At 49.5% G+C, this 10552-nt stretch overlaps 2 protein-coding genes across 2 annotated transcripts; both read left to right on the top strand.

Annotated features, from left to right (window-relative positions):
* The first annotated feature begins 1943 nt into the window (after positions 1 to 1943).
* On the top strand, positions 1944 to 6298 carry LOC131269724 (vacuolar protein sorting-associated protein 8 homolog). The gene is made up of 4 exons (XM_058272220.1): positions 1944 to 2090; positions 2166 to 2280; positions 2347 to 3872; positions 3946 to 6298. Exons 2-4 carry the CDS (start codon positions 2179 to 2181, stop codon positions 6113 to 6115), a joined length of 3798 nt encoding a protein of 1265 aa, XP_058128203.1. The 5' UTR covers positions 1944 to 2090; positions 2166 to 2178; the 3' UTR covers positions 6116 to 6298.
* Positions 6299 to 7166: 868 nt separating this feature from the next.
* Positions 7167 to 8570, top strand: LOC131268841 (sulfotransferase 1C4-like). Its single transcript, XM_058271124.1, has 6 exons — positions 7167 to 7242; positions 7333 to 7445; positions 7516 to 7637; positions 7724 to 7916; positions 7991 to 8117; positions 8185 to 8570. The coding sequence occupies exons 1-6, from the start codon at positions 7173 to 7175 to the stop codon at positions 8568 to 8570; spliced, it is 1011 nt and encodes a 336-aa protein (XP_058127107.1). The 5' UTR covers positions 7167 to 7172.
* Positions 8571 to 10552: the final 1982 nt, after the last annotated feature.

The raw sequence follows: 10552 nt of genomic DNA, 5'->3' as shown, positions 1-10552 counted from the left end.
GCGATGGTTGATTTCATTGCGTTGGGCAAACATTTCCCTGCATGCTGGTACCGTTTGAATAGTAAACAGTAGTTTATTTTGATTCCGAAGAAAGCAATTGCTTTCCTTGAAGCGACGAACAACAAAGCACACGCACGCACCCACATATTTTTCTACGCACGTAGTGCGGACCCGAATGAAACACAAAATTCATTGAAAAATAGTTGATAGTAGTTACGAGGACAAGTTTTCTTTATACTCGTGATGAATGGTTCACAAACAGTTTCCCTTTTCGTGTGCGCATTTTCCTGTTGATCAACAAATTTTATCAATCAATAACGGAGCATATGCATAATGCCGCGGTTCACGAGTAGTTCTACAGAGTTTCGAATCTATGAATGAAACTGCAACGCTATGCGAAAACGTGCATGCATAAAGCCCCATTTTGTTTCTTTCTCCCCATTGCTTGGGAAAAAGGCGCGAACGTACAACGGCGCGCAAACGATGCCCCAAACATGGGGTGTTATTGGGGAATAACTTATTACGTGCGTATCCCTTCGCCCGGCGTCACCGTCACCACAAAATCCGACACCGAGGCACACTGATTCAACCAGAAACTACTTAACCAACATTGAAAAACAGTACCACACTCCACTTTTCGGACTTGCAGGCCGTACCTTCTTGGCGCCGCGCACATCTGACTGCGCTGACAGGAAATGTTCAACTAAAAGTCAGCTTCCTTCGCAGGTTGGAGGTTGCAGCCACCACCGTACCGTAATTAACATCTGCCGACAAATATAAAAGCCCTCGGCAGTGTTATTCTGTCTGGCAACACTGCATCGGCATGCTACGGCACAGCCGGCTAGGCTTGGCTCGCAATTTTCGTGTTTAATAGATGAAATTAATGGGTTTCGAAGCAATACAAATTACGAAGGATTTTTTTATGATCAAACTCCATGAATCAGAGGTCTTTCCTAGACAGAGAATTCTTGATCTAGTAACGTACTGTTCAACATATGTTTTACGCCCGATTTCTAGTTCCGTACCATCGCGAACTATTGATACTGATACGGAAAGATGAACTTTAGTTCTTTACAAAATTCGTCTTAACTTAATGGCAAATGATCGGGGCTAGTGAGGAGTCTTCATCTTATGGTTCATTTGTGAGGAAAAGAAGTGTTTTCAAATTGGTTTTTTGAAATGTTAAGCCTCATGTGTTGTGGGTTTTACAAACATATTTTTCATCTTTATTTGTTCCAATATTTTGTGTATACATTCTGTAGGAAAGCTATTCTCCAGTTTATTAACTTATACAATTCCTTCTTGCAGTCCTTGTTAATATTTTATGAAATGAAGGAGCGTTGATCCAATCTTGAAATACATGCACCGAATAGCATCTGTGCTTTAAACACGATATCTTCTTTAAAATCCTTCATTTTTTCATTTCATCCTGACCGAAAAGCTCGGTGGACAAAACATATTCGAATGAAGCTATTTGTTCGACAATTGCTACACCCAGCAAGTTGAGAATAGCAACAAGTACCTTTTCGCGGCATGTTTGGAAACTTGCATTAACATTACGAACTTGGTATAAAAAACGGTAGGTCGGGTATGAAACACCGACCGAACCTGAAGGAGCTTGAACTACTGGTGAATTATACGTACCGAGAGTAGTCAAAAGTAGTTCTCATATGCACTGCGTTGTGGTGTAAAACGTACACTGCACGCAACTGCATAATCCAAATTAAATGCGATAAATAACACCTATGTTGACAGCATTGTACAAAGAAGGTGTTGAGCGAAATTTACCCGCGGATACCGTACACCAAAATGGCCGTCTCCGAGGCTGACAGTTTGTTTGTCATTCTAGCGAGCCACAGCTGTTTTTCCTTCGCGTTTTCGCTGTCGTTTGTCAGTTGTATACATGCCCTAGGCCCGTATATTTACGCGTTCAATAAATAGTCAGTAAATGAATGGAAAAATTATCATAATGAACTAACATAATATAAGTGATGTTGATCTAGTAGTAATCATTCCGGTATCAAAAGTTAATCGAACCTGTGAGTGCGGTTTGCAGTTTCCTACACTAGTCTAAAACAAGGGCGTCAAAAGTAGGCAGTGTTTTTTTTCCACTGATAGTGCTGTTCCTTATCATAATTACATACTGCACATCCAATTGATTCTAGGCACCGTCTAGGCATGAATACACTGAAAGCACCGTCGCTCCCGTCACTGCTGGACTCGGAACATGGTTCCAATGATAGCATGCTGGCTGAGTCACTGCAACTCGATATAGAAGAGGTGTGTATAGGAATGTCCCCCGGTTCACGTGTGCAGCCGTTATGATGTCTTAATTTTGCTTCCCAGCTGGACGACGAGGAATATGCAATACCGGCCGTGGATACGATACCGACGCTAGAAAGTGTGCTGAGCGAGATCGATAGTGATTTGGATAGCGTTTCAGCGCTTGGAATACATCAATCAAATGGGAATGGTTCCGGGACACACACCTCGTTGGCGGACGATTGCAGTGCAACTACGCCGAGCCCGTCGTTGGACGATCATCTGCGACTGGAATCGATTCTCCGGCACGTCGTGCTGCAGGGCGTCACGGCGCAGTTGACCTCGGCCGTCGATCGCGTCGACGCCGGGCTGGCCACGTCCTGTGCGGTCTCGATGATGATCGCTGTCGGTACCTCGCACGGGCACATTCTGGCGTTCGATTGTACCCAAACGTTGAAATGGTGTTGCCAGGAAGGGGTTTTGCAAGGGGCGGTCGCAGCGATGGCCTTTAATGAGGATAATTCGCGGCTGCTCGCGGGCTTCGCTCGTGGCGGTATTCTTATGATTGACACGCAAACGGGTGACGTTATACGAACACTGACGGACGTCATCACCCCGAACACGGGCGTGCTGCACCTCAAATGGACCAACAAACCCGCGTTGGCACTGTGCGCCGATTCGGGCGGTTCGGTATGGAGCCTTAACTTCACCCGCCGTCTCGGCATCCGAGGTTGCGATGCTCGGTGTTTGTTTAGTGGTGCGCGCGGTGAAGTGTGCACGGTGGAACCGTTGCTGTTCGGCGAGGAGGAGCATCCACTGAAAACGTACACCCTGGTAGCGCTGGCAACGTTGAGCAAGTTTTTCGTCGTGCTCATACGACCCCGGTTAAAGGTGATAAAGTTTCATCCAATGGTTAGTTATCCCGACTGTTTGCCGCTGCTTGCCTGGCAAATGGTGCTCATACAGGCGGCGGACTCCAGGCGCACCATCGATCCAGTACTGGCCGCAGCACGTGGCAGCGACCTATTCTTCTATCAACTGACTAACAACAGCGGACGCATATCGCTGCTCTTTCTACGTCACATTCAGCTGTCGTACAACTTGCTCGCTGTGCATTGGCTTGGACCCAAAACGATCGCATGTCTGGACACGAAGGAGATTTTGCATCTCTCCGATGTACGCACCAGCCGCCAACTCGAACAGATCGATCTTTCCAACGTGGGCCTCATGTACAACTCGGCGCAGTTCAAGGGGCTCGCCACGGGCGGTAATGTGTCGCCTGCGCTGGCCCTCGCCGGTGCCGCTGCCTGCTACAGCACGGTCGTGTCGCAAGGCAACCGCTTGTACTTCCTCGGGGGCAAAAGCCTCCATGCCATCAGTGCCCGAGCGTGGAGCGATCGAATATCGTACCTTGCGTCCATGCAGCGCTGGGACGAAGCGATCGATCTGGCAATCGAGGGCTACCGGGCAGCGGGTGGTCGCCACCGGCGACTGGCGTCCGCTAAAGAGCGCATCCTTCGAATGTACGAGGAGTACTTGAGTGCGACCAAAAAGCAGCCGGAGCTTTGCTTGGAGCAAATTATAGCCTGTCTGATTGAGATCAATGAAAAGTAGGTAGCAATTAAAAAGGTTTCGAATATGTATTGTTATGATCCTTTCTTTAAACTTTGAATTTATTTTTAGGCAACTCCTTTGGGAAGATTTGTACGATCGTCTTCCTTCGCCCGACCACTACCTGCTCATCATAGCAAATCACATCGAGCGGGAGCATTTAGACTACATTGCCCCGAGCGTGGCGCAAGTGCTTTGCGACTACTTTTGGAAGAAAGGGGACACGGTGCGGCTGGAAGAACTGATTCTAAAGCTAAACTGGCAGTGCCTGGACCTGCACCAGGTGCTAACGATTTGTCGCAAGGAGAAACTTTACCGTGCCCAGATGTATCTGAACGCGAAAGCGCTCGGTGATTACACGATCTCGCTGACCGATCTGATCCCGCAAATCGAACCCGCCGGGGGCAATCTGCATCTCGGCAACTGCATTCTGGTGTACATTTCCAGCTGCCTCGCCGGTCGCGGCTATCCTACAGGCGATATCGCACCGGAAACCATTCCTACCGTGAAGCACGAGGTGTTGCGGTGTCTCACGGTGATCCACTCGAAGAACGCGCCGGAAGATGAGCTGCCCTATCCGTACCTACGCAAGCTACTCGAGTTTGATACGCGCGAAACGTTGAACGTTATTTCGCTCGCTTTCCAGGAGCGGGAGTTTAACGGCGAGCTGGGCCTTTCGCAGCGCCAGCGTATTATCAACATTCTAGTGAACGTGGTCACGCCCGATCGGGCCACCTGGTCGCAGGTTGGTGCACTGCTGAACTTCATTGCGCAGCAGATTGCGTCCCGCGAGCTTCCCGAAAGCGACCTGCTGCTGGACAAGGTGGTGGCGTACCTAACGATGCCGCCGGACGTTCCCCTCACCCGGCGGGAACATTTCGAACGCGAGCAAACCTGGCTGGAGCTGTTGCGCTCCAACTGTCTCGAGCACATTCCCACCGAGCAGTTGCTGGAGATAGCGCGCCAAAACAAGTGCTACCACGTGGCCGAGTATCTGCTGGAGCGTTTGGAACGATTTGAAGACATTTTCGAATGCTACCTGCTGGACGAGTACCGGCATTTACAGCTGTTTTCCTACGTATCACACCATGCAACGGACCCGAAGCGACAGATTTACCCGCTGGTAGTCAAGCATCTCTGCCAGCTAGTCGATATTAACTGCGAGCAGGCGGCACGCGTGCTGGTGGATAATTTTATGAAGTTTTTAAGCAACTTTTTGAAAATACTCGATCACGCCGCGGTCCCGGAGAGGCTGTTTAACTTTCTCGGTGCCCTGATCCGCCTGTCCGTGCAGCTGGAAACGACGGACCTTGAGCGCTACCTGGAACTCCTGTGCCAGTATCGACCGGAGGAGGTGACAGAGTTTCTCAAATCGAACGATTCCTACCGGTTAGATAACGCGGTGCGTACGATCAAACGGTTCGAGCTGAGCGCGCCGCTTATTTTTCTCTACGAAAAGCAAGGCGACTATCAATCAGCGTACGCCGTGGCGGTGAAGAACCTGGAGGAGGCACCGGAAAGTTCCGCCGAAATGTGCGCCCTGCTCGTAACTGCCCTGTGCATACGGGCTTCGGCCATCCTGACCGAGAGCGATCGGGAGCAGCTGTGGTTTTCGCTGCTCAACATCGTGCTCGCACGCAACGACCTCACGGCGATCACCAAAAATGTTCTGCACTCCGCGAGCGAGTTCCTGGACCTATCCAAGCTGGTGCAGCTGGTGTTGAATTCAGGCACGAAAACGGGCAACTTCGGTGACATCAAGCACCTGCTGATCGGCATGTTGTCGAACTCCGCCTACGAGTCGCTGCTGATTCAAACGACCTCGCGCATCCTGGGCGAAGATTTGCACAGCATTTTGGCCCGAGAGCGAAAGCTGGCAATGCGCGGGTTGGCGGTGAAATCGATCAAGTGCATCGTGTGCCGCGTGCGCTTGTGTAACGCCGACAAGGAACCGATCATTGTGATGGGCGACTGCGGGCATGCCATGCATCGGCAGTGTGCGTTCAGCTTCTGCACCCTACCGCTCGATAAAGGCGCTCCGGACGCGCAGAGCCAGACAAGCGAGACAAGCTCGGTGAGGAAGTTGAAATGTCCTCGGTGTGACGCGGTCATCATCGAATCGGGCTCGGTTAAAATGCCCGAATGTTACGTGGAGCGAAGTAACGCCCTGACACGGGACGATCAAAGCAGTGAAAGTAATAGCAGTACTTTGAAGCTAAGCGCACCGCCACGTGTCAGCTAGTCGTAACCGCCGCGTTCCACTCGGTGTGTGGGTGTGTAGTCCTTTCGCTCTTTAGCCATTATTAAACGCAAAATCACGATATCAATCTAGGCTTAGGAAATAATTATATGTAAAATTGAACAGCGTTGATAAATAAAATCCAATCTGGTGCAATACATATTATCCCATGGAAACCCGCCCAAATGACGATGATGTAGCACTGTTTGAGCCCACACTAGATGTCAACATGTGACTTTGGAAAAACTCTAGTTCGTCAATTTTTGTAGGACGAAAATGTTCACAAAGTTAAACATGATACTCGTTCTTCAATCACTCAATGTTAATGCCAGACGCTTGATACGCTTTGCAAATGTCCCTTGGATGCTGCATAACGCTGTGTTTCGACATTTCAAGGATTTTATCGTAATAAGAAAATCATTTCCGACCGGAAGCTCTTCTTCCGGGTCGGCCAAGTTGGCCGGGGGATCGTTTTTCGGTTGATGTAACGTTATAACGCTCCCTCTCAGGGATTGTGTTTGCTAGGACTGCCTTTATTTGCATACCCGTGTATCGTCCACTGAAAAAATAAATAAAAGTTGATAATTTGGTTTTTGCTTTTTTTCGTTTATAAATATTAAATTTAAATATACGATCACCAACCCAACCGAACAGCCCTTACCGTAGGCCGCGGATGAAATAAAAGGAAAAGTCTCGCATTAAGCAAGAAATGGTAATAATTTCACACCCGAAACCCCGCAGCTACCCCCAACGGTGATCCCCGGGCATCCTCGAACCGGTCAGCTCCACCTGTGCATGTGTAACCGTGTCAACAATCATGCCGAAACTTTCTCTTGTGGCGTCGCGTCTGCGGTCCACCACTCCACCGCCAACAAAGGCAAGGAAGAGGAAGTGAATACACACAACGCGGGTAGGCACATTTTGGGCGCCGTGGTGGGCGCTTAGTTTCTCTTCTGCCGTCGTTGGCGCACGTTTTCGGTAACGGAAAGCGTTCAAACTTGCCCGTTTTTTTTTTTTGAAGATACAACGAGCGTTGTTGTATGGTGTTACAAGTGAGACGATGACATTCCCGTATAATATCGATTTCGTCGAGGATCGGCTGAATGCGCAGCTAATGCGAGATTTCCATGGTTGGTAAATTCGGGGCCGCCGACATGTGATGGATGTTTCCGACCACTGGATAAAGAGTTTCCCAATCACTCTCGTTTTCCCTCGATCAGGGGAGCACACTGGATTCGTGCAGGTCGGCGACAAGCGTTGGTTTTTCCCTTCCGGATTCAAGAAGCATGCCGACAGCATGTACTCCTTCCAGGCACGATCGGACGACACTTGGGTAAGCAGATTCCAGGGCTGCCTTTTTCCAGCTTTATTTTTGAACATGTTGTGCCCAAAACTCCCCGCAGGTCGTCACATATCCCCGATCCGGCACGACGTGGACCGCGGAAATGGTGTGGCTCTTGTGTAACGATGTTGACTTTGAGCAGGCCAAAAGCGTACCGCTGACGCAGCGGGTTCCCTTCTTTGAGTAGGCATTCGTTTGTTAGTTTTAAACAACAGCAAGCTGTTAACTGGTCGTTAACCCACCCGAGTTTCCATTGCTCTATCAACCAGATTCTATCAATTCGTGCACGATGAGGAGAAGGCGAGCCTGTTGAGGGAAAACGAAGGCAATGAGGAGAGCATGCGGTTTGTCGAGGAGCTTGCCCGGCCGCCTCCACTGCCGCAGATGACGACGCCCCGCATCATCAAGACCCACTTGCCCATTTCGTTGCTCCCTCCCAGTGTATTCGAGAGTAATGCGAAGGTAGGACACACGTGCGCGGGAAGAAGGGTTGCAGAAGTTACCAAAGCAGCGGACATTTCGGTTCTTCGTTCCAGATCATCTACGTCGCGCGGAATCCCGCCGATGTGGTCGTCTCGTGGTATCATCTGAACCGTCTCTACCGCACGCAGGGTTATGTGGGTGATTTCGAAACATTTTACGACTATTTCGAGCGAGATTTAAGTGAGTTGGATCTATCGTCAGTAGATGTCAATGATTTTATAACCCCGGGTTTCGCGCACTACTCTAGCCTCCTGGTCGCCCTACTGGAGCCACATCAAGGAGGGGTGGGAGGTGAAGGGACGGGAAAACGTACTCTTCATGTTCTACGAGGACATGAAGCGCAACCTGCCGGACACCATTCGCAAAACGGCCGCCTTTCTCGATCGAACCGTCACCGAGGAGCAGATCGGGGCCATGTGTGCCCATCTGGACATTGCCAACTTCCGCCACAACAAGGCGGTCCAGTGCGAGGAGCTGCGGGTGGTCGGCGTCCTGAACGATGGCGAGCAGCAGTTTGTCCGCAAGGGTCAGGTAGGGTGCAACGACGAGATGACGGAAGCGATCCAGCGCCGGATCGCCGAGTGGAGCGAGCGCAACCTGAGCGATACCGATATTCGGTTTCCCGAGCACTGATTGCACATGTTGGGATTTTATCAAACTTTTTCAAACCAATAAATTGGGTTATTTTATTTTTATTCTTAACTTTACATTCCCTACCAGTACAATGATTTTGTTGCGCATGAGTAATACAATATCACCGAACTGATCTATTTATTCCAGTTTACAAAACCACGCTATTTTTCGCAAATCGACTCCATCGACTGAATGGTTCAAATAACATTGAAGTTTAGAAATAAGCAACGATTGAATCAAACACGTTCTCTAATTTAAAACATTTCCGGGTTATCTCCAATCAAACTGGAACATGTTCGAAAAACGTGGTGTCAGTCGTGTTGGAAAGTCACATTTCCGCTGAAATCAATTAAAACAACAAGGTAAAGCAAAATTTAAATCAATTTAATGCAATGGAAATTTAAATAAAATATACCTTAAATTTAGTGAACATCGATAGTATCTGAACAGCCTCTTTTCGACGAAAGACGTTGCACCTCAACGGCTCACGTTCATCCCGTTCATACCGTGGACAGATGGGTAAGAAATAAAACATTTAATAATTCCTTCGGCTGGTTTGAATGTAATTTTTGATACATTTGATTTGATTTGTTACAATTTTTAAAACTTGTGAACATTCCGCCACCTAATGAAAGCCACAACTTACGGAATATAAAATGTTGTCTTGTGTGTTATGGACACCTCTGGAGAGAAGGCTGCCCAGCATGCAATGTTGTATACCAGATAAGCACGGTTGCGTAGAAGCTAATGTACCACTTTTCCAGTGTTGTGCTGGCCAGTGCTGATGGAATAAACGAATGTGTCGTTATCAGCGTTCCGGTAGCGGTGCTGCGTAGCAATTAATCTGCGAATTCAGCACCTCTGACGATATCAAAGTGTAAATAATCGCAAACAGTAGTCAAAGGAAGCGATGAAAGTGAATCGCCTCCAGTAGTTGCGCGGAAGTTTGCAAAGCTCGCAAGGTACACGTTGAGCAGCAGTTCGCGGAGCCCGGTCTGTGCGCTAGCGTGGGATAGCAAGCATCGGCAATGCCCTGTGGTACGAGTGGAATGGCAGCAGATCGTCCGCATGCCGACGATGACGAAAGCGCACTGCGCACACCCCTATGACGGCAATTGCGTTCGGTCAAAAGTGCGATCCGTGGTACCAGAAGGGCCGCATGTGAGCATGTGTGTGTCTCGCGTGGAAAAATCGAAAAGCTCACCAGCTGCAGTAGCGAGCTCGTGGCCGTCGAAAGGTGGTCGTCAATAAATACATTCTCGGCAGAGCGCCCTGAGGGCGAAGTACCCGACCCTAGCGAAAAAGAAGAAACGTTGTCGCACAGCGCAGAGAAGGGCAAACCCCATAAAACGGGCCGTTGTTTCGTTTGTTAGTCCGCGCGGCCATCACTCGTCGGCAGCATGTGAAAATCCGTGTCCCGGGGCCCGAGATTCACTCTTTTCACACTCTCCGTCGAGGGTGCTGTCCGATTGTTTTCCGGTGTGTGCAGTTTTCTGGCAGGCAGTGCACAGCAGCAAAAACACAGCATAAAGCAGCAGTAGAATTCACTGTGGGTTTCGACCAGGGCCCCCCCGCCCCGGGTCCGGCAGCGCCCTACGTATTTGTTTAGTTTGGCACTTGTTTCTTCCCGCTCCCGTCCCCCCAACAAAAACGGCCCGTTTCAACCCGAACCCTCACCAACACTTGGCAGATGGCAAGCTGCTAGAGGGGGGAGGGCCAAGCAACGAATTCCTACGTCGTCAGTTCCACCAGCGATACCATCATTATGGAGCAATGGGATCGCCAGCGTAGTCCATTGCTCGGATTGCAAGCTGGTTAGGCAGGCAGGAAGGCACCGCGGGCCGGAACAGGCTGTGTCGGAACAGGAAGGAAGGAAGGAAGGAAGGAAGAAAGAAAGGAGGAAGAAACCTTTTTTTCTTCTCTCTACGCAGTTCGGTATTGTTCAAGCGCGAACATGAATGAAGTACACTGCAAGTGCATCC

Source organism: Anopheles coustani, chromosome X (assembly GCF_943734705.1).
Source record: "Anopheles coustani chromosome X, idAnoCousDA_361_x.2, whole genome shotgun sequence".
NCBI lineage: Eukaryota > Metazoa > Arthropoda > Insecta > Diptera > Culicidae > Anopheles > Anopheles coustani.
The sequence above is the reverse complement of the archived record's forward strand: the minus strand, read 5'-3'. Positions and strand labels throughout refer to the sequence as shown.